The 24,485-nt window shown below is 36.5% G+C and overlaps 1 protein-coding gene across 2 annotated transcripts in view; it reads left to right on the forward strand.

The window, feature by feature from the left end:
• The window catches only part of DGKH (diacylglycerol kinase eta), a 173,013-nt gene that overhangs the window by 114,347 nt on the left and 34,181 nt on the right, over positions 1-24,485 (forward strand). For both annotated transcript variants that reach the window (XM_035003306.1, XM_035003305.1), the window contains 9 exons: positions 1,181-1,283; positions 2,339-2,498; positions 4,495-4,603; positions 4,733-4,872; positions 8,205-8,289; positions 14,859-14,944; positions 21,411-21,510; positions 23,252-23,525; positions 24,331-24,453. In XM_035003306.1, coding sequence (XP_034859197.1) covers positions 1,181-1,283; positions 2,339-2,498; positions 4,495-4,603; positions 4,733-4,872; positions 8,205-8,289; positions 14,859-14,944; positions 21,411-21,510; positions 23,252-23,525; positions 24,331-24,453 — 1,180 coding nt within the window. The remainder of the gene's footprint in view (positions 1-1,180; positions 1,284-2,338; positions 2,499-4,494; positions 4,604-4,732; positions 4,873-8,204; positions 8,290-14,858; positions 14,945-21,410; positions 21,511-23,251; positions 23,526-24,330; positions 24,454-24,485) is intronic.

A 24,485-nucleotide genomic window follows, 5' to 3' on the forward strand; every position in this document is an offset into this window, starting at 1 on the left:
ATTCTCATACCTTTCTAATATTCCTTTTAAAACTATCTGTGCATGCTTGTTGGTTTTTTTTTTTTTGAAATCCATTTAGGATGTTAATTATTATAAATGATTATAGAGAACTATCCAAAATTAGGTCACCAGCAAACAAGAATCACTATTTAATTTCAGTTATTTTCTCAAAAGTTTTGATAAATAGGTGTTTAATTAATATGCCAGTTTTCTAAAAGGACTAATGAAATAAAGCCATATTAAATAAGTTCTTTATGAAATGTCTGCTTTTACTGCTTAAAACATTTCAAGGCTCTTTAGGTAAGTACCTAAAGTATTGTAAATTCCCTGGATTCTATGTAACGCGTTAGCCCTGCTCTTGTTCACAATAGTATCTTGACTGACCTTGAAATTTTTGTTTCTATGAAGTTCACACCTTTACTGAGTGCCTATGATATATATCACTTGTGCAATAATAGGACCTTTTCCTTTTCTTTACAGAGCCAGAAGTCTAGCTGAGAAAATAGGCACGCATGTATTTGTACCTATGGTAACATGAAAATGTTATATATAAAAAAAAGGTGTGAATAGAAAGTTATAGGACCACTGCAGAAAAAGCAGACACATTACAAATTTTATTTTCATTAAATTCTATAAGAATGTTATGAGGTCATCAGTTTTTTTATGGACGATGCTATTGGTAAGGACTAGTTAGCTTCCCTCCTTTCTCTTCCTCTCCCTCCCTCCTTCCATTCATTCCTGACTTCCTCTTTCCCCTCTCTTCCTCTGCACTCTGTTCTCTTCCCTTCTTCTCTCCTGGTCTTCACTAGGCATTTCTTTTTTTTTTTAAGTAATATCTACACCCAGTGTAGGGCTTGAACTTCCAACCCCAAGGTGAAGAGTCTCATGCTCTACCGACTGAGCCAGCCAGATTCCACTCAGAAGGCATTTCTTGATATACACTACTTGCCTGAGACAATCATAAAAGTAGGCTGCACAGACCAAATCAAATTCCCATCTCTAAAATAATTAACCCATTCTTTAGCATTGTAAATGTTGTGCCATGAAAGTAATTTATGAATTACTGAATATTTTGTGATATAGTCGATCCTCAATGATCAGTTCCTTAGATGTAATTTATGCCATAATAAAACATTGATGTGTTTTTATGATTCTTGAAGGCTTATTTGTTTGTTATTAGGTACACACTGCCTGCAAAGATTTATACCATCCTGTGTGTCCCCTTGGCCAATGTAAAGTGTCCATCATACCTCCAATTGCACTGAATAGCACTGATTCTGATGGTATGTATCAGTAGTGTAAATATGTATATTCCTGGTATATTAAATGTTGATTTGTACATTTACTTTCCTAGATTAAATTGAACTGTAATTGGTTATTCTGGTCAGCTTTTATTTAAGTCCATTCAAATTGCTGAACAGTACATTTAACTTTTAAAAGAACATTTTAGAATTAAAACTTAACATAGCTATTAATACACTGGTGATATTACATATAAGACTTACAGATTTTACATTTCAGCAAACAAAATAAGATCATTATTCTATAACAAAATGCAATCCAAAAAGGTTAATTTTTATGTGCTTTTTTTTCCATCCATAATTGAAATTGCCCATCAGCATAGCTCTTATTGAAATCTGTTTTCCTATAAATTCCTTGGAGGAACTTATATTCCTATAAATTCCATCACTTTTTTGAGAATCTTACAACTTGATTCTAAGTGCTAAAGAACTTGTCTTCCTTCTAAGCAAACCAAATTACAAAAGGCTTTCACCATATACTGTTATTAAAGTTTTGCATAAAGTGCTTTATGATTTTCAAACTTTTTATGTAAATTATGCCAATAGATATTATAAATACAAGGACAGGCTGCAAAAGATGTGATTTTTTAACCTGTGCTGTTAACAGACCTCCCCCCCAATCCCCGATAAATCAAGGTTCTATTATTTATGATAAATTTTAAAGTATTTTCTAAAGCCTCATGAAGGAAAAGTTAAAACATTCTAAAATACTGAATATGAACATGAATTCTTTGACAAATGTGAATTTATAGACGTCATTGGTGTTGTTAAGGTAGGTGGTGTATCTTCAATTATCTATGATTAATACTTTTACCATCTTTAGTAGGATTTTTCATTGTAGAGCATATTTTAAAAGATAAGTTCTATAGCCTTAGTATGTAAATAAAACCTATCTCCATTTGGGGGGCTAAATTATAATTTACTGTACAAGTAATAAACAAGGTTCTTTGTGAATTTATGTTCTTTTCTCTGAAGTTTTATCAATAGTTTAAAAGAGACAGCTGTTCATATTGATCCTGTACTGTGTTTTTTTACAGGTTTCTGTAGAGCGACATTTTCATTCTGTGTTAGTCCTCTGTTGGTTTTTGTCAATTCTAAGAGTGGAGATAATCAGGGAGTAAAGTTCCTTCGTCGATTTAAACAGTTGCTAAATCCGGCTCAGGTGTTTGATTTAATGAACGGAGGTCCTCATTTAGGGTAATTAATTATTGATAAATCTCATTAGAATGAAATAGTACTAAGCATGAAATGTGTTTGATTTTTCAGTTTGTGAAGGCTTTCGATCCATCTAGACATCTCTGTATTGATCTTCCCACTCTTCCTTTTTTTAAAGCTCTAATTCTAAATTTTAACTTCACCTTTTGATATTTATATAACTTCCTTATGTGCTGAAAATCCCAAAATTTGTTTAGAAAATGTTTTAGAATATATTCTGCATCAGACAATACTAATGGTTTGCTTAGCTCTAAGAAAAATCAACTTGGGTAAATACAGAAATAACCAGTAACTTTAGAAAATGATCTGCATGGAAGGCTAGCATTGATTTTTATGTAATACAAATAATCAGTTATTTAACCAAAGCATAGACACTACTGTGGGTTTCAAGGACAGCTCCTCAAGGATTTGAGACTCAATTCCTATATGAATGACAAAAAACACTGGTGTTGATTGTTCTTTTCAGCTTTCTGGAATGTTCTCTAACTTACAATCTGAAAAAAAATTAAACGATTTTCAGTGAGGGAAAATATGCCTTGAGGTACTTTTAATACATTTTTAGTGTGTATATATGACTTTGTTGAAGAGGTGATATTGGATCACCTGAACCCGGGTTCCTGCAACCTCTTCATGATCTACTTCTGCCAACTCCACTTTTCTCTTGGGTTCCACGGTCACCTTAAAGCGTGAACACAGATGTAAAAATGGGGATTTTAGATACCCCAAAGAGGCCCCGGGTTTTTAATTTAACATTTTCCCGCCTTTTCTCTCGCTTGCCTCACTTTGTGCCTCTGTTCACTTTTGCTCTTTAGGTTTCTTTCTTCTTGTTTCTATTGCCTTCTTTTTTTTTTTTTTTTTTTTAGATTTTTTTATTTTATTTATTTGATAGAGAGAGAGAGACAGCTAGAGAGGGAACACAAGCAGGGGGAGTGGGAGAGGGAGAAGCAGGCTCCCGGCCGAGCAGAGAGCCCGATGTGGGGCTCGATCCCAGGACCCTGGGATCATGACCTGAGCCGAAGGCAGACGCTTAACGACTGAGCCACCCAGGTGCTCCTCTATTGCCTTCTTGCCAAGTCTCAGGCCCTCTGGTCCCATGGATGTTGGTCTTCTTCATCCTTTCCCAGCGCCCCCTATGTCTCCTTGTACATGCCTTCCCCCTGTTTAGGTCCTGGCACTTCCTTACCTGGCCTCTCCACTCACCTGTGTCTCTTGCATTGGGTTAGCTGTGTCTCCCTTTCTAGCACATCCGTTTCATAATCCTTCATGGTTCCTATATCTTATATTCTTTACATTTACTTTTCCCACCCGTCCTTTATGATTCCAAGGCAGACCCTTTGTGAAACTTCTTGAGATTGTCTCTATAACATATTTTATAGGGTTTCCACAGTACTCGAGGTGCACGAAGGTACATTCAGGAGGTGGTGGGATATGTCCAAAGTTAAGATGAAGGAAGACAGAGGTAAAAAGACTGACCCAGACTAGGGGATGAGGGGGAGGAAAAGCAAGGTGGGTGTCCGAAAAGTGGTATGTCGGCAAGGTTTGGTGGGTCCCTTTAGGAACTGACTTGATTGTCAGTAATATCAGTGCCCTAGATTCTCCACCCCTGGTTTGTAATATGCTATTCTTAAGGAAATAACATATCCTTGTAATGGGAAGAAAAAAAAATCACCACTTTTACCATGCTTTATCACTTACCTTTCATTCTCTTTCCTGGATTCTGCTTCTTTGTTTTCTCATTTCTCACCCCCCTTCCCTCCTAATTTTATCTCCATTTCTACTTATAATCCCCTTTCCTCTTTATGATTAAGACGTTTTCTTGAGTTAAAAATTGCACTTCAGTTTTTATAGTATAATTAATATGTAAGTAAGTGTTCTTATATTTGATCTGAACATGCATACCAATATATACAGAATAACAAAGAATTGGGGAAATGATTTTTATTTATTTATATTAAAATAAAATACTTTTTGCTTTCAGTTTAAGATTATTCCAAAAGTTCGACAACTTCCGAATTCTTGTTTGTGGAGGAGATGGAAGTGTGGGTTGGGTTTTGTCAGAAATTGATAAGCTCAACTTGAATAAACAGGCAAGTACTAAATCTTTTCATGACTCGTTGACATGAATGTGTACTAACCTGCTGACCATTGGAGCACAGAGGTATCATAGCTCCGGTTTCTCAGCTTGCCTGAGGTCTCCCTGTTGTGCTCTCTTTCAGTGTCAGCTGGGCGTATTGCCTTTGGGTACAGGAAATGACCTTGCCCGCGTTCTAGGCTGGGGCGGTTCCTATGATGATGACACCCAACTTCCTCAGATACTAGAGAAGCTGGAACGAGCCAGTACCAAAATGCTAGACAGGTAAAAGTGAATTTTCATCTAACACTAGACTGAAAATGGCATACTGACATTTTTGGCAGTTGAAATTTTACAACCTGTAAGCCCAGTGAGGACAGAGATTTCCTGGTCTTACCCATTCGTGTCACGCCTGAGGTCTGGAACAGAGCCCAGCATAGGTAAATATATTTTTGGGGTGAATGAATGAATTGTAACAAAAACTGAGAAAACCAGTCTGATGAACCCACTATTTTAAAAATAGAACGCTATGCTGAGAGAGCAATTACTTTTCATTGTTGTTCAGGTCAGAAAGCTTAAGCAGTTCATTTTGTGTGGGGGCTTTTGATGGCTATAATGGGTATGGCCCCATTGTCCTCTGGCTTCATTAAAGCTAAGGAAGACGTATAAACTTGAGATTTGTTAGACTATCTCTTCTTAATTATGCATATTAAGAATGAGTTGAACCAACAAAGAACTAAATACTAAAAAAGATAATCCTTTCCCAGTGACTGGGAAATATTAAGAACGCCATATCAAGGAATGATTACTGTGTTTATGGTATCCTTGGTCACATCGCAACTTCTTTCTCTCTAAATGTCCCATGTATAAAAAAGAAATCACAGTGTGTGTACCCTGAGTGTTACAGAGAAGGTGGGTAGGACTGGGGATTATTTAGGAACAACAGGACTCAGTAAGCAGTAACCACCCCTCCCCACCATAAGTAGAAGACAAATGTCAAAATATCATTATAAACTTAAGCTAGCATGAATCAAAACAACTTTGATAGGATTAGCCATCTGTGGAACTGTTCCCGAAAATAACAAAATCTCATCAGGGAGCTACCAATCTAAAATGTAATTACTCTAAAATGAGCTATAACCTAATTAATTGTAACCTTGCCCGTCATAAGGTTATGTAATGGTTGGTTCTTTTGCTGACAGGATATTTAAAAAGAGCTGGGCTGTAGAGCATTTGTCTATGGTTATCCAAAACTATTCCTAAGAGGGATACCCCCATAGTTTGGGTGCGTAAAGTGGATTCCGTCTCTAGTCTTTAAAAGAACCTGGAGGTGATTTCCCAATTCTGTGCTTAAAACACCACACAAGGTGTTTTAAATGGCTTTTTCCTGCAAATTTAAACACCATTTTCGCTGCATCCCAGGAAATGCTGCTAGACATTTCCTCCACCCTGGGTGTGTGCTTTTCCTTTGTATGTTAGAAAAATTAACTTCTCCAGGTGGCTTGCAGAGAAACAGTGCCCCTGTGGTGAAAGTCTTTGATACAGACCTGCACACAACAACAGAAGAGAAACATCAAAAGAGGCTCAAGAACCTACGACCATTAGAAACATAAGAATATTTTGTTCCTGTGTTTTGTTTACTAATTTAAGAACACTGTTGGTAAAGAACAGGTGGAAAAAGTCACTGTTTAATATTTTCGAATTACAGAAGCTTTTTGCTTTTATCAATTGATTTGATCCTCAAAACAGCACTGTCAGGTGGCTAAGAACAACATTATTACGACTATTTTACAAAGATGAAAGTTGAGGAGTTTGTGGAAAGTTGTGGAGACAATGAAAAGAAGAATATTTTTTCATCTGCCTGGTACTTCTAGTTGCTTTACTTGAGAAAGTATTATCTCATTTAATCATCACTACACACCTACAGCTGACTAATATTGTAATCTCCATCTTACAGGTAAAACGGCTCAGGAGGTTTTCATATTATCAGTGTCACATAGCTAGTAAGTGGTAGAACTAACTGGCACTGTCATCTGGAATCCAGACTCTAGTTCTCAAGATCTTTCTTCAACACGGTGCACCCTGTCCTCCTTAATGCATATATGCACCAGAGAGGGCCCAACCTTCTGGCCTCTAACTCTGCTTAGCTGGTCCCAGTATGCATCCTTTCTTGACTTGTCCTGCCACTTTCTCCTCTTTCTTCAGCTCCAACCATTTTCTATCAAGGGACTCCACAGCATGGAAGGTGCAGGAAACTTAAGATATCTGGGTCGATTTCTTTCCCATTTCTTTAACTGTCCTTTGATCAGAGTAGTATTTCCAGCTACAAGGAACTTGACTTTCAGGTTTCCCATTGTGGCTTTCCCTCTTTGGATATCTACAGAGTTTAATTATTTTATGTGTTTTCTGCACCAGGATATAAACTTCATTTGGAAAGTCTTAGTCAGCCTTGCGTTTCCAGACCATGGAATGCTGTCTGTCATGTTGAGATGTTCAATAAATGTCTGTTGCATGGATGAATGAATGAATGGCTTTTTGTGCCCAAATATATATTCCTTGATAGTATATTCATGTCAAGAGTTGAACAGTAGCTATAAGTATTCTGTTTATACATCCTAACATACAACCTATGTCTTTGGGGGAGATTTTGTGGGAATTCAGATTTTTATGCAAAGACTTACTAGTTTGAATGACACACTCGGCTCTGTTTAGATACTGATGCCAATCTTGGGATTTTCCCCTGGGTTCTATCACTGGCTTCAGCCGTGATATGTTTTTCTTAAAACTCATGTGTTACGGCACTGCTTTTATTATGCTTTGTGTCTTTGTAAAGTCTTGATTTCACATCCTGCTACTGACAATAGTAATGTCCCTACCCAACTCTTCTTCCCAAATTTTGAAATTATTCTGGATGAAGACTGGATTTGTCTGGAGTTGATTGCTTTTCTTTAACACCAAGTGATTCAGTGTTTGGTTTGAAATTAATATTTACAGCTAATTGAAATAAATTTGCTTCAAGTATTAAGAAATCAGTTATTTCTATTAATATTTTCTTCTCAACCCCATGCTTACTTTCTTAATTTAAGAAGGGATATTTAGTTAATTTTCATTTCATGTATGTGTAAGCTGACTTGGCAAGACTGGTTGGTACACAGATAGTGATTTATCTTTCATTGGCACTATGCATTTGTTTAATCTGGGACATTGTTTTAGAACTTTGGGTTGTGATCCATTAGTAACCTGTGTAATCTAGTTAGTCAGTTGCAGTGAACATTATTTAAGAAGGGAAACAGAAAAGAATAAAAAAATCAGAATGCATTGCACTAGTAAAGAAGGCAGAGTTTTGTTATATATGTGCATTTCTTACTATGGGTCATGGCCTTTAAAAAGTTTGGAAGTCCCAAATCAGAGAATTGGTAAGATATGGACATCATAAAGTATGGCTTCAGCATTTTATGAGATTACCAAAATCCATCTCCTTCCCAATATTTGGTTGTCTTAGATACAATAAACCATAGTTCATGCATATATGTGCACATGTATATACGTGAGGTGAGAACAAAGTCAGTTTATTAAATTTTAAAGGAATTTCAGACCAAAGATTTTTCTCCCTTCAGGTGGAGTATAATGACCTATGAACTCAAATTGCCACCAAAGGCTTCTCTACTTCCAGAACCTCCAGAAACATCGGAAGAATTTTATGTAAGACTTTAACCTTTGCCTATTTATCATTTGGAAATAGGGGTGAATATCTTGAACAAATATGAAAACTTTATAAGATATGGTAGCATGTTTACTTAATTTTATTTTTTATTATTTTGGGTATGGGCTCATTGACTACTACTAGTCCTCTGCCCCAGAAGAAAGAATCCTTATGATCTAGGTTAGAGTCCTTCTACGACCACCGTTCTGGAAGTGTGAACTCGGCCATATCACTCACTGTCACGGGCCTCCATTACTTTATCTGTAGAGCAAGGTCTCAGTGTTGGGAGGAGTAAACAGTAATGAAAGTGTGTAAAGCACTAGGCATGCAAGTTCCCTTTCTGCACCCCTGATGCTTCTCCCTGACTATTCTACCTGCCTGCTTCCTTTTACCAGCAGGGCTCCAGGGGAGGCCAGCTGATGAAAGGTGCCTGTTAGCTTTTACTCATCTTCTGCTTGGGCCATCGGCACCTGTCTGACTAGTTGGTGTTAGCTCAGCAATTTCCAAACACACCAGTACTTGTGGGCAGAGTATTATATAATTTCTGTCTTCCTACTTTGCCTCTTCGTTGAGGGTTCACCATTATAAGTTTCCTGGTGAAGTCTATTGATCAAGATAAAACAGAGGAAGAAAGCTCACTTCATTCCATCCCTGCTACAGACCAGTGATAACTATAGTTTTTAGATGTTTTTAAAGATTGAGTGTTCTGATTAAACCTCACAGCACTGGAGAATTGAAACAGATCCTAATTTTCAAAGGATTATTCTCTGACTGACAAACCGTTTGATCTATAATAGCTTATTTTTCCCTGTAGGAAAATTCATCTGTTTATTTGACAGTTGAAATCTTTGTTTTCTCATTAAGAAAATTATGAACTTATCAAAACTAAGGAAAGGAATGATAACTAGAAACGGGGCTATTCCTTAAAGAAGCTAGTTGTAATTTGACACCTTTTTTTGCTCTAAAAGTAGCAAAAACTGCTTCTAAAAAATATGGAAAATACAAAAATATATGAAAAAATAATCTTACTATAACCCTGACACCCAAAGATAATTACTGTTAAAGATTGATACATTTACTATTTTATTTTCAGCAGCATTTTTATTTATAGTATTATTTTATCCAACTATAAATATAGTACTTGTTCTTATAGAAACCAGTCTTTTCTCTTAATAGTATTTTTGTAAATGTTATTAATTTTCTCCCCAAAAGGACAAAAGGGGGAATTTTTTGTTCTATTTACTTTAGAGATGTGTATTTCCTGGCACAAAATAATGAAGGTAAACAACTTACTTTTATTACATACATATAGTCGCTGAATATGAGAAACAGTTGTAACTACATGGAAAAAAATCTTTTAGTATAAAAGGTTTTGAATGAAACCTAATTTAATTTGTTTTTTTATTAAAATATTTCATAACACAGGAATGGCATGCCTTAAGATTACAAGTTAAATGAACATTCTACATCACTCCGACTAGTTGCCATGTGACTTTTTTGTCTTTAAAACTGTAATAAAAGCAAGCTGAACCTTCCTTCTTAGGCTCAACCTGATTTCCCAGCTTGTATTTTTTAAGTATTCATTTTAAATTCCTTTATGCATGATTGTGAAATTACTATTTTTCCAGTTTTCCTTAAAAGGGCACAAATGTGGTCGAACTTCCTAATTATCTTATTAACTTACCATTCCACTGGCATCGTAGAGCTGCAGAGCTTAAAGAATTGTGACAGTTTTATTGATTAATTCCTTGTGGCTGTTGGACTTTTTAAACATAGCAAAAACAAGGATTTCATGATTTCCTTCAGTAACAATGGTTCTGTTAATACTCAATATTAGAAAACGTATTGCTTACATTTAACCTGAAATCCCCTTGCCATCATGTTCTTTTCGCCTCTACCCCTTTGCAAATGAATATGTGTCCCCCCAGTGACATCATGCTCCGTTCATGCCTGTCCTCACCTCAGGTATCACTTGCTCCAAGAAGCCATCCCTCATCCCCCAAGCCCTAGTACCATCTCCTTCCTCACAAGTTCCATGGCCCCCTTCCATTATCACCTTCCATTATCTTGGCTCTATTGTACTGTCAAGACCAGGCAATGTGTTATTCATTCACCATTGTGTTGTCATCTGGTGTTGTGACTGGCACAAAGTGGACAGTTAATAAAAAATTCTTATTGTTAATTTTTGTTCTAAATACCAAACGCTTTTGGAACTATGGGCGTCTTGGCATCAAAGCCCGCTGGCCTTGTCTATTTCTTGGAAGCCAGATTCCCATTGCTTTCGGACTGGATTAAAAACTTTTTTGATGCAAGAGTCATAGTTTCAGTCTCTTTTGTATGATACCCCAATCACACCAGCCTAGTGAGTCAATAGCTGCTTATTTATTAATGGTAAGGTCATCAAAAAGAAGGTGTGAGCTGCTGTATCTCCACCAACTCCCCGAAAATGGGAGAGAATGGCCTCAATCTCTGGAAATGAAATTCTTCCTATTAATTTGTGGTTAAATTTACTCTTACCGAAACTTCTCTCCCCCCAGTTCTTTCTGTTTCCTAGCTGCTTCGTTACAGCATGCTAAGATGTTATAACTTTATTTGTTCGTAAATTTAACAATAGTAAATGCCTGTTGGTATCTGGGAGTGGACATAAAGGCCTTGCCCTCCCACTTCAGTCATCTTAGAGTAGTGGTTCCTAAGCTGTGTGCAGGGGTCTCAGGACATCATGGTGAGCCCCAAGGGCTACCAGGAGATATTTTTAAATTTCAAAGAAAATTTAATTGTAATACTCAGCATCCATTGTACACCATACAGACTACTAGCTTGTCCAAATGTATTGGACACCATACAGACTGCTAGCTTAAAGGACAGCTTAAACATTAGGTTGCACTACATTCCTTTTGATGACATCATATTTTTGTGAAGCTTGGGTTTTCAGTAGTCACTGTGATAAAAAGCAAACACCACACAACAATTAGTGTTGAATAGGAATTAAGGTTGTTATCGTCCAATCTGTTGATTTCAAGGCTTGAGATGTATACAGTGCCGACAGGCTCACAGCTAGTTATTTAAGCATGAAATAAGATATGGTTTTTTCTTTTAAATTATATTTATTATTTTTTCAAAGGGCTCTTAAGTTGTTAGGACATAAATATTTATTAAGTTGTTTGTACTTAACTACTGTTAGGTATTCCTTTTGGCCTAGGGATATTGTGACAAAATCATTCAGACATTAAGGATGAGATGAGGCCAGAAAGTTGGAGAATCTCTGTTCTATTGGGAGGGACAGACAATAAATGATCAGTTATGTTTAAGTTCTCTCCAGGGTATAATGGTTGCACAGAAGAGAGGATTCTTTGTCTGGCAAGTTCAGTGAAGTCTTTACAGAGGAGGTTGTACCTAAGCTGGGTTTTCAGCACAAAAAAAGAGAAGTTGGAATTAGCCAGTTGAGAAAGAGCATGGCGTAGAACCTGATAGTAAGGACCTTGGTACATTCGGGTCACTTCAGGTAATACTGTCATGTTAGAGCGGGTCGTGCAAGGGAAGAGCATCAAAAGACGTGACAGGGGAGAGAAGAAGGGTTCAGATCATGGAGAATCCTGGGAATTATGGAAGGTCTTGCTTGCTAGCTGAAGAGTTTTGACTTTATCTGAAATGTAAGGGTGGGGGGAATCCCCTCAGACATGTTAAGCAGAGATGTGTCATGATCAGATTTCTGTTTTAGAAAAAAATCACTGTGTCATGAAGTGGAGAATGGTTTGAGAGGAGGAAGAGAGAGATAGAGATCCCAACTACCAGGCTGTTATAATGATACACTTGAGAAATGACAAAATTTATATTTGACAAATAGTGTTAACCAAGACCAAGACTTGCTGCGGGGTGGGGGAGGCAGTATGGTGGGATAAGCCACAGACCCAGCCCCCTAGTTTGTCTTTTCTTCATTAGCTGTGGGTCTTGGGCAAATTGGTCAACTCTCCTGAGCCTAACGCCCCTTGGCCGTGAAACAGGACAATTAATGGGATAAATACATGCAGAATGCTTAATCACAGTGCCTGATACACAATAAAAATAATTATTATTATTACCTTAACTTCCTGACTCTACGTGACTACATAATAGATTAATAAATGACATCAATAATTTTATCTTTGGACAGAGAGGTTATTTCTTTTACCTCTGGAAGAGGTTGTATTCTTTGCCTTTGGTTATTTTTAAAGGAAAAAAACTTGAATTTTTACATGTACCTTCAAATGGAATTAATGAGAGTTTAAAATATTTTTCTCTGGGCCGCCTGGGTGGCTCAGTCATTAAGCGTCTGCCTTTGGCTCAGGTCGTGATCCCAGGGTGCTGGGATCGAGCCCCGCATTGGGCTCCCTGCTCTGTGGGAAGCCTGCTTCTCCCTCTCCCACTCCCCCCTGCTTATGTTCCCTCTCTTTCTGTCAAATAAATAAATAAAATCTTTTTTAAAAAAAAAGATAAAATATTTTCCCTACCTTCTTAGGCTTTATGACAATCTGTCCTGTAGGGAAAAGAAATAAAACTGTCTTTTTGAAAAATATTTCCCTTCGTTGCTTTTTAAAAAGTTATATTTTCATTTTTCTGATCTTGACTGTAAAGATGCAGCTTTTAATGTTCAGACTAGAAAATGAGTGAAGTGGATTTGCAAGTGAACACAATATTGTGTGAGGCTTTGAGGATCCCCCCCTCTTGTCTTTCTGCCCGTGAAGAAAGTAAGATTGAAATTCAAAAGACTAACATACTGATTAGCCACTGGTGGAACTGGATGGAAATCGGGAATGAGATCTCTTTGGGAAGATGCTAGTCAGGAAGGCTTTAAAGGAGGGGCGGTTGGTCATTGGATCTTCATTTAAGTCTGAATAAACTGATGCTAATGGGTAAGAAGCAATGAAAGGACATCTGAGTAGGATAGAAGAGCACAGGAGGCAGCTTGAATAGAGCAGGTGGTTTACACTGGAAATTTTTGAGCTGTAGGACATGGTATATATTTGAGGCAGACGTTTGATGGAAGGCTCTGAATTGAGGCTGTTTAGATATTGTGCACATTTTTACTTATTAGGAAGATATGTTCTTTCAACAGGATGTTAAATTTTGAGTCACACAGAAAAGGGGACATAGGACTCCCTGAGCATTTTGATTCCTTCCTTCTCTGAGAGAGAGATTTATTTACATGGTTGTAGCACAGTGCATTCAGCATTCTAAAAAACTTTTTATTGAATTCTACATACAGAAAAGCGCACAGATCATAAATGTACAGTTGCTAATTTTCCACAAGGTAAATGAACCCATGTCATGAATGCCCAAATCACAAGGCAGCATTACCAGCACCCCACGAGCCCCCCGATGCCCCTTTCCATTCACCACCCCCACCTCCCACCCCAAGAGCCACTCTCTTGGCTTCTAAAATCATAGATTATTTTTGTCTGTTTCTGTATTTATGAAATGAATCGTTTTGTAAGCAGCCCTTCTCTGAATCCTTTCATTCAACATGACGTCCGGGAGATTCATCCATCTTGTGGCACAGCTGTAAATCACAGCATCCTCATTGCCCCATAGTACCCCCTTGCACAGATAGGCTACAATCTGTTATCCATGCTGCTATTTTTTTTTTAGAGATTTTATTTATTTATTTGACACAGAGAGAGAGAGAGAGCACAAGCAGGGGGAGCGGCAGGCAGAGGGAGAGGGAGAAGCAGGCTCCCTTGCTGAGCAGGGAGCCCGAGGCGGGGATCAATCCCAGAACCCCGGGATCATGACCTGAGCTGATGGCAGACGCTTAACCGACTGAGCCACTCGGGTGCCCTTATCCATGCTACTATTGAATGAAGGCTGCTGTGAACGTTTTCTAGCACGTGTCTTTTGGTGAACGCACATCGCATTTCTTTGGGGGTATATACATATGTAGGAATGGAATTGCTGGGTCTTATGGTATATGCGTATGCTCAGCTTTGATAGACACCCAGCAGCTTTCTGGAGTATTTGTATCAACTCCTGCTCTCCTACCGGGAGCGGCAGCGAATGAGAGTTCTGTTCCTCCACAACCTCGCCAGTATTTGGCTCTTCCCAGGCCTAGTTGCTGCTTTTGTTTTCATTGTAGCTCTTCTGGCAGACGCGGTGGAACCACATTGTGGTTTTGGTTTGTGTTTGCCTGATGGCTGATGAGCTTGATCACCTGTCTTTGGTGGTAGTCCATTGGTATATCTTCCTCTTTAAATTTCTATAGCCTTTTGCTCATTTTTCATTAGGTCGTCTGGCACTTTTTTGTGCCGACTCGTAGGGGTTCTTTCTCTATTCAGCTATTCGACATTTTTTTTAATTTAATGAATTTTATGGATTTTTTTTAAAGACTATAGATTAAGGAGTTTCAGAAGCGAAAAGCCTTTTACAGAAAGGAAGTTTTATTTATTTCCTATGATAACTCTTTTGTATATGTCATTATATTCATTGCCCTGTGTCACGTGTGTCCTGAACAGTCCCATTTTAGAAGCAGTAATAACCGAGCGGTATAAATGCCAGAAACAATAATACAGTATAGGGGTTTTTTGTTTGTTTTCAGATGACAATTTATGAGGACTCTGTCGCAGCTCATCTTACAAAAATCCTCAATTCTGATGAACATGCCGTGGTCATATCATCTGCCAAGTGAGTGATGGAGTTGAAGCCATGAAATATGGTGAAAATGCTCGTTCCTACCATTTATGTCACTTTTTTGTGATTTTTTTCCTCCCCAAAAAATCTGTGAAGTAGCTTACAGAATTAGATATACTAAACTTGCATTTTTTTTTTAATCACTTTAGCATCTTATTTGCAGTGGAGTATATATTTAGAGGGGTTTTTTTTTGGATGCTTAATCTGAAACATTTTTATCAGAATGGTTTGGTAAGTGTTTAGAGTTTAATCAGTCTAAGCTCCTATTTAAAGAAGCATTCATCTGTTAACTAAATTGAATTTAAATAAAAAATTAAAAATAAATAAAATAAAAAATAAAGAAAGAAGTATTTATGATTAATTATAATATGAAAACACATTTCACTATCATTTATTATTTCCATAAACACTACTCTTTAGGAACTGTTTACATCAGGAAAGGGAAAATATTGAAGAGATTTTTCCAAATGACATTTATCAGCATGTTTAAATTACATAATTATATTTTAATTCAAAGTTATCAGATTTTAGTTAAATTGATTCTGTACATGGAGCCAGAGCTACTTGATTTTATTATCCCAAATGTTGCCTGCCTGGAATGTAGAATTTAGTTCTAAAGCATCCCATACTGATGTCCCAAGACCTAGAAAGTCAACTAGAGGGAAGGGTGAAACCCACTGACATTTTCAACTGATAAGCAAGAGTACAAGTATGCTTTGGGATTCTGGCTTAGCAAGGAAATATTACTCTTATACAGAAAGAGGAGAAAAAGAAGAAGGAAAGAAAGAGAGTGAGGGATTAGGGAAGTGGTGGGGGCAAAATACACCAACTTTAGTATATTATATACTTACTTTGCAAAGAATCAAGGGAAGACAAGATAAATCATTATAAACAGATTTGCTTGGGACAAGTATAAATGTAGTGACAGTTGCTTTTGATGCCATAAGCCCCAGGGATAGGAAACAGGGCTGAGTGATAGGAGCCGTTGAGGAGCTTAAGTCAGGGGCGCACCCTGGTTGCCCAGAGAGGTGGGCTGCAGACACGGTGTTTGATGCAGAGTGCTGCTGCTGGTTTTCTGTCGCTGTTGTTTGGTTGGGCATTTTCTGACCAAATTGTATTGCCTTATGGTGAAATGTGGAAATCTCCAGTTTGTCCCAGGCCTCAGCACTCCCTATTGTCTTCCTCATCTTGGGGCAAATTTATATACCAAAGCCATTCCTTAGGTACTTCCTAAGCTCCTTCTACAAGGAAAACATTTGCATTTGCCACCCTTGCCCTATGAATCAAATGCTTTTTTTATAGGACATTTAGAAGATCTTGCTAGAAAAGATGGAAAACTGAAATGGAAACTTTTTAAAAGTATAACAAGTTATAAAAGAATTATTCTTTGATGCAGTTAAGTAAATATTTTATCTGGCCCCTTTCATAGTTTGGATGTCAGCGAATCCTTAATATTGGCCTGCATGTGTTTGATGTGTTTGATCACTGCCTTCTCTACATTTTTACATGTTTTTAATTGAGATATAATTGACTTTTAACATTGTCTTTCATTAAATTTTATGTAGAATTCCAATATTTAAAAGATTAAAAAGCTATTTTGTTGTCATTAATAAATGGGACAGGATTAAATTATTAGTCATTTATGAGGAAAATTAAGCTATAATTATAGATGACAGTTATAATTTTGTATTTGATGTTTCTAGTTTCTAGTTATTTCTGTATCTTATTTCCTTACTGCCATGTAACTGAAATAAAATACAGAAATAACTGGAAACTGCATCAAATATAGTCTAAGATTTGCACAAAAAATGTGAATTCTAAAGTAGAAGCTAGTATATTATTTGTCTCTAATATCTCTAATGATTATTTGAGCATGTAAAAAAATTGTATCTTATATTTCTAAATGAAATTTGAATCAAGTATTTGCAGAATCTTTGAAGTGTTTCTGGAAAACAGCTTGAAAACCACTGGAGTAAATCACAATGTTGCACCAAGTAGGAGTAAATCTGAGGTCCTAGCTGAGATTCAAACATTTGGTAGCTTTGTGGCCTGTGTCTGTTTTATCAAGTGTAAAAATGGAAAGCATGCCTGTCCTTTCTCCCTCATGGAACTGTTGAGAGAATTAAGTTGATTTATGAAATAAATATAGAGCTTATAAACTACAGAGTGCTATATTAAATTATGGTATCATCATCTCATGTTTTAATCAATTACATTCAAATTTTTTGTTTGACCTTGGCCTGGCTCTTTTTTTTTTTTTTTTTTTAAGATTTTATTTATTTATTTGACAGAGAGAAACAGTGAGAGAGGGAACACAAGCAGGGGGAGTGGGAGAGGGAGAAGCAGGCTTCCTGCTGAGCAGGGAGCCCGATGTGGGGCTCGATGTGGGGCTCGATCCCGGGAGCCTGGGATCATGACCTGAGCCGAAGGCAGACGCCTAACGACTGAGCCACCCAGGCGCCCCGACCTTTGCCTGGGTCTTTGTCTAGGCTCTACTATTAGCTTTAGCTTTGGATTTCTCTCTGACCAGCTCATTTGCCTTGAAACAGATTCTATTCCACCCCTGGTCCCCTCTTGTCACTCATCTGTGCTCCCAGTCTGCCCAGCTGTCCTGTCTTTATAACTCCAGATTAAAATTTTAGGGGATTTGCCATAAAGAGGTCCAAGAGAAAAGAAAGGACAAAATGTAGTAAATTTGTACCGGTAATATGGCATTATTTTAAATTTAATTTTTGTTATTAACATTTTCAAACATACATAAAAGTAGAGAGACTGGTATAATGGTTTCCCACCATACCCATCACATGGCTTCAGTATTTATCAAAATTTTGTCATCCACTCCCACTTTCTTTTGCTATAGTATCTCTAAGCAAATCCCAGAAATCATTTTGTTCTTTCAGTATATATACCTAATAGTCTTATTAAAAAGTTTAATAAAATTAGTAACAATTCTCTAAGACTATATTCCTCAATCCATGTTCCATTTTCCCTAATTATCTCAAAGTTTTTGTTGAACAGTTGAGTTGTTCAAATCAAAATCCAAACAAGGTTCAGATACTGCATTTGGTTTATAGGTATTTTAAAGACTTGTAAAATCTATAATAGCTCTCCCTGCTTAAAAAAGTTTTTTTTGTTATCGAGGGATGATATATACACAGTAAAGTGCCCAAATCATAAGGGTACAGCTTAGTGATGAGAAAGAAGAACACACATACACGTGTTCACATACATATTCTTGTAACCACCACCTAGATAACAAAGAATTCCCTTCCTTTGATAATGCCATTTACTTGTTAAATGATACACTGTTAAGGCAGAATGTTTTAACCCTCTCGGTGCATGTTTATATTTGTTTTATTAAATAGTAATTCCCAGTAGCTTAAGCTGTTTTAACTCTTTTTAAAAAGCTGAAAATACTGATGGAAAAGCTATATTCCATTAGCATAGCTAATATGTAGGTTAACTAATGTAGTTACTATGGGTTCACCAACATAATGTCAGCATTTCTTTGATTTTGAAATTTTGTCAGTTTGGTATGGTAACATGAGTTACCTTCTAAGAATCAGAAGCATTAGTCAGCAATTGTAGGTGTCACTTATTAATAAAAATACAAAGCAAAGTTATTAAATAAATGCAATTTGTTCTGTAGACAGAACTTAGAAAATGAGATCATTTGCCAGGAAAAATAAGATTGGAACTATTCTCATAGAACCACAGAATTTCAGATTTGGTATCTATCTTAGAGATAATTTAGGCAACCCCCCCTCCCCCATTGAATAGGTGAGGTAAGATACGTAGTTGTTAGAATGTTTCCTCAGAGCACAGAGATAGCTAAGATTATGCACAGATACTTGTAAATCATCTTTAATTTCTGATTGGAACTTTTTTACATCAGATGGAAAATGAATTTTTCAGATTCTTATAGGATGACCCCTGCCTGCCAGTATGTGCATCCGTTTGGGCACCATCGCCATATTTTTCTTAGTGTAGTGTTTGCATATTTTGTCATTTGCCCCTATTAAAAAATATGTGGAAAATGAAGATAAATGAATGATAAATGAAGATACTGCTACTAGTGATAAAAAGTATAGATCTCATGAATACAATATAATTGCAGTGATAGTGGAAATCATCAAGCTTGCTAAATATGGACTTTTGTTAGCTTCAACTGAATATTTGGTGCAATATCAACTGCATATTTGTGCTCAACTTGGAAGGAAGAGAACAAAATTAAAGAAATAGAATGCTTGGAAATATCTTGTCAAAATTATGACTAACATTGGTTTAAGATATAATTAGGGATTAAAAATTTTTATAGCCCTATGGGAAAATCCACATTCCACTTCCATTTATTTGATTTTTGCACGTCTTTTCCAGATGTATTTATGCATTAAAGTAGAAAACTGTATCAGTTGGAGAATGTCTTCCATGTTATCATAGCAAATACATCTTAAAATTGTTTTTCTCCAATTTGCAAGTTCCCAGGTGGTATGACTTTGAAATCATGCTATTTTTAGGTGTACATTTTATTTCAATTTTAAGAATTCTACATTCACTATTTTGGTATAATAAAAAGTTAGTTCATTTCTCCAGAGTGTAATATTTTATGTCTTCTGGAATATGAAACTTATTGGATTCTAAGGTAGACCATTTCTTCTGATCCCTCCCACAACTTACATGGCAAGTAATCTCTAACACAGAATCATACTCTATTCCTTCAGCCTCCATCTGCCTGAGCATCACGGCACCTTTGTTGCCCCTTTCATTCCTAGACTGATGGACAAATAGGCTCTGTTCCTAGGAGTTAGTAAAATACCAGCAAAAGTAGCTATGGTAATGTTATGGCATATGCAGTTTCATAAATTTCACAGGAGAAAATTTTATCAACAAAGTGTTGTAATAATAGCAAGGAAAACCTCTATTTTAGAGTTACATAAAGTGGGAGGACGGTCAGTGTCTCCTCTCCTCAGAGGTGGGACATTTTAGAGAAACTTTCAGTAAAGTTCATAGAAAAAATTTCATGACAGCTTGACTTAATATTTCAAGAAGGTCCATAAAAGTAGTATACATGAACAAAGAAGACAAAACTTGAGGTAAAGCACATGAATGCATCTCTAGTAGTAAGCTAGAGCCTCTGGAGAAATGTGAATTTAAAAAGCCAACAAAGAGGTTGAAGTTTAGGAAATATTACTTTTTGTCCAAGTAAAAATCTAGAAATGGTTACCAAGAAACAACAAAGAAAACAAAAATTCTTAGGAATAATTCATTTATTTTTTAGATGATAAATGTGAAGGTTTGGGGTGTGTGTGTGTACTGTATCTACTGAATGGCTTGATGTCATAATATTTAAATATCTGGAAACATAATCATGTCACTCACGTAACAGAGAAAACTGTGAGTTTAATAGAAAAAAAGTAATTGCTGGAACCTGGGTTTTTTTCCTTCAAATTTCTTAGTCTGTATCCATAATAAAGAGAAATACTATTAATTTAATATCATCTGATTTTGTTTTCAGAATCACTGTTAGCCCTTGCTACAGAAAACTGGTCACATACCGTTCTGTTGGGTTGTTTGTAATCCAGCACCAGTCCCATAGACTTCTGAAAGACAGATTTTAGTTAGTGTTAGGGTTTCAGATTATTTTGTCTTTTGATCTATTTCTATTGCAAAGAAACCAAATGTAATTAAAAGCAACAAACAAGTAAACCATATATTGTTGACACTAACAAGATCTAAATTAAGTTAGTCTTGCATATGACTGTACTGGTTACCTTAAGGAAAAAAACGAATGGATTTACGGAGACTGTAACTCAATTCAAGTGGCAGGTTGTTTACACAATCCCTTTCCTCTTCAGGAACAATATACTTTCAGGATACCTGGATCATGAATAGTAGAGTGACAGACAACATCAAGTGACAAATTTATCCTTTTTTTTTTTTAACATTGCAAGTTCTGTTATGAAAATATGTAAGGTGCTGGAGATAATGCTTATTTTTTTTTAGTGATATCTTGTGTGGTTTAAAAAATTTTTTTAATTTTTTTTATCGGAGCACTGGGTGTTATACGCAACTAATGAATCGTTGAACACTACATCAAAAACGAATGATGGACTATATGTTGGCTAACTGAACATAATGCTTATTTTTTTTAATGAGATCTACAAATACTCTTCTCAAGAGCTTAATTTAGATATTTGAGAAAGGCTTGTTACAACCTTAGAACGACGAGCATTTAATTTACACAGAGCAAAGTTTTATTCGTGTGCATTTCCATTTGTAATTCAGAATGTCTGGAACTTACTAGTACGTGTTACACAACACGTAGAAGTGTGGGTTTTACATACAAATGGTCCCTATGCTTTGACAGTTTACCTAATTGTGCTTGTTTTTAAATATGTTTGTGAATCAAACCAACCCAGTCTAAGGGTTTACTGAATTGCACAATTTCTTTTCCTCCAAGGATACTCTGTGAAACTGTAAAGGACTTTGTTGCCAAAGTAGAGAAGGCCTACGAAAAAACGTTGGAAAACGCCGTTGCAGCCGACGCCGTGGCCAGTAAAGTAAGGGGGTCACCTTCAGGGCGTGCAAGGTTTTTTTTTATTTTGTTTTTTTAAAGATTTTATTTATTTGACAGAGAGAGATACAGCGAGAGAGGGAACACAAGCAGGGGGAATGGGAGAGGGAGAAGCAGGCTTCCCGCGGAGCAGGGAGCCCGATGCGGGGCTCGATCCCAGGACCCTGGGATCATGACCCGAGCTGAAGGCAGACGCTTAACGACTGAGCCACCCAGGCGCCCCAGGGTGTGCAAGTTTTTTACTGACAACCTTAACATTGTACTGTTTCACAGCTAAATTGATTAAGTGACTTTCTTGCCAAAACATCTTAAATCAAGAGAAAAACTACTTTGGAATCAGATGTAAGGGATTAAAATATATTCTATTTTACAGTTACCCTGGAATATGTAGGAAAACTGCATTGCTGAAGACCATCCGACATCCTGAATTTTATATCAACTCCCTTTTCCCACAGATTGACATCTCCAAGGAGAAATGCTCAGCAGCAGGGTCATGTGGGGGAAAATGCTGGGCGGCTGGTGTTCCAGTGGGGAGAGGAATGGCTTTCCATTTCCAGGGAAACTGGTCATCAGGCTCCCCCCTTGCGTGGTTCTTTGGGTTCCCCAGACATTATGGTTCTTGGCCCCTTGAAGGGTTCTATTTTCTTGCTTTGCCTTTTTCTTTATAGATTTTTTTCCCCTTTATGAGCTTTCTGAGGTTAAGTAAGAACCTTAAAAGCTATTCTCTTTGCTTTCATTTGTTCATGACAGGGCATTCCTACAAAAGGTTTGGCTTTCTTGGGCTTGCAAAGGAATGATCTCCAGATTTATGCTGTAGATGGTGGTTTAATTGAGTGAAAGGAAAAGGAAATAGAAATAAACAGACATTTGATGTTTTCAGCCTCTTTTTTCTTATTTTTCTCTTCTGTGGAGCGCTTCAGAAAACAGAAGACTTCTCTAGCCATGTTTTTTTCTCTTAACTGTTTCTGCTATAGCCTCGTCTTAGCATGACATCAAGGACAAATAAATGGAGGAGGGAAGGATGGGAACCTGTGTGGCAATAAAAGATGTATTAGGGCAGTCTTAGCAATAGCTTCAGCCCTCCGTGTTTCTTTACCCTTAGTCAATCGAGAGAAGCAGACAGAAACAAGGGCGGAGTGCATGTTTTTCTTTCTGCATCTTCTTTTTCTTCTTTATCCTTGTGCATTTTCCTTTTTGCTCTTTTTTTGAGCCAGTAATCCCGTAGACACCGTTCACCTCTTTCACAACCAAAGCTTTGAAGGAGAGCTTACCAAGACTCAGCCAGACCTTCAGTTTATGTTGCTCAAAACGGTACCATACGTCGATTACTTTAGGGAAAAAAAAAGCTTACACAATATTTTGTATAAGTTTTGCATAAGTTTTTTGTGGAACGTGTCACTTTGAAATGAAGTGTTTGTTCTTTTCTTTTAAGGAAAAATACCTATATAAAGATGATAGAGATTTTCTTTTAAGGAAAAATAATTATATAAAGATGGTAGAGTTGGAGTATTCTGGAAGCACACATAAAAATTTGCATAATTGTGCTCTTTCACAAAAATGATTATTTAGTCTACAAGCTGTCTAAAGTATAATTTACAATGGATAGCCAATTAATTGGTAAATATTAATATAGGCATCTTTCCTCCAAAATCAGAAGTGATTCACTCAAATTGTCCTTTTCCATTTCCACCCAGTGGATATTCATTGCTGTATTTTTGTTTCCTTAGTGTTCGGTCCTAAATGAAAAGCTTGAACAACTGCTTCAAGCTTTACACGCAGATTCCCAGGCTGCCCCCCTTCTCCCAGGCATCCACTCTCTCATTGTAGAAGAAGATACCGTGGAATCTTCCAGTGAAGAATCCTTGTGTGAAAGCAAAGAACAGCTCGTGGATAACCCTGCAAAACCTCCCTCCCAGAAAGCTGTCAAACCAAAGGAAATAATGTTGCGGGCAAACAGTTTAAAGAAAGCGGTGAGACAAGTCATTGAAGAAGCCGGCAAAGGTACACATGAACAAAGTTAGCTTTTGAAGAAGTTAGCCGCAGTCCTATCTTGTAAGCATCGTGGCATTTTAATATTGGTCAGACTGCACGCACACACAAAATTTTCAGGCAGGACAGAAGATAAGGCCAACAGAATGAAATTTGTACTAAGTCTTCTTTGTTGTTTTAGTAAGATCTGCATATGATATTAATGTGAGGATCAGCATATTAATGATACATGAAATAACATCTCAAAGATAAAAATACACTGGAAACATTGAAAATTACTTTAAGTTACAATTATAAAATTTTAAATATCTTTTACCTAATTGGAATCTGTTGAGTTCTTAAAGAAAATCAAACCTGTAAACTACTTTGAAAATACTTTCTTAAATTCATTTCCTAAATGTTTATGTTGCTTTTTAAAGAGTCTATAAAGGTTCTGCCTGTATTTTAATTTTTTGTATGAATATAATGTATATACTTCTCTTAGAGTTTTAGGAGTGGACTAAAGTTAACTTTAACATAAAAAATTAATATTTGAAAACACTTCATAGGTTGTGACTTGTAGTTGGACTTGTATTTCATTCTCGAATTCTTTTATTTTTTCTTCTGATAAAAATATAATTTTTACAATTTTAAATATTTAGTTTTATAATCTCTAGTACTTATAGATATTACCCCCAAACTTATTACCAGTTACTGTTTATTTGTGAATATGGAATTTCTTTTGCTTTATGTTTCATTTTTCTTTTTAAGCATATATTAATATTTATGGATTTTATTTTTACTTGTCCAAACATATTTCTCTACTTACTACTTAAAGTTATGGATGACCAGAGTGTTCATCCCTGTGAACCAGTTAACCAGTCATTCGTTAATGATAGTACAGAAACAGATGAATCTAAAGAAGAATCTAAAGACGATGATGCAAAAGAGTCATTAACTGGTAAGAAAACTAATTACTTTGGAATTAAATAG

Source organism: Mirounga leonina, unplaced genomic scaffold (assembly GCF_011800145.1).
Source record: "Mirounga leonina isolate KUSES-001 unplaced genomic scaffold, KU_Mleo_1.0 Mir_127, whole genome shotgun sequence".
Taxonomy (NCBI): domain Eukaryota; kingdom Metazoa; phylum Chordata; class Mammalia; order Carnivora; family Phocidae; genus Mirounga; species Mirounga leonina.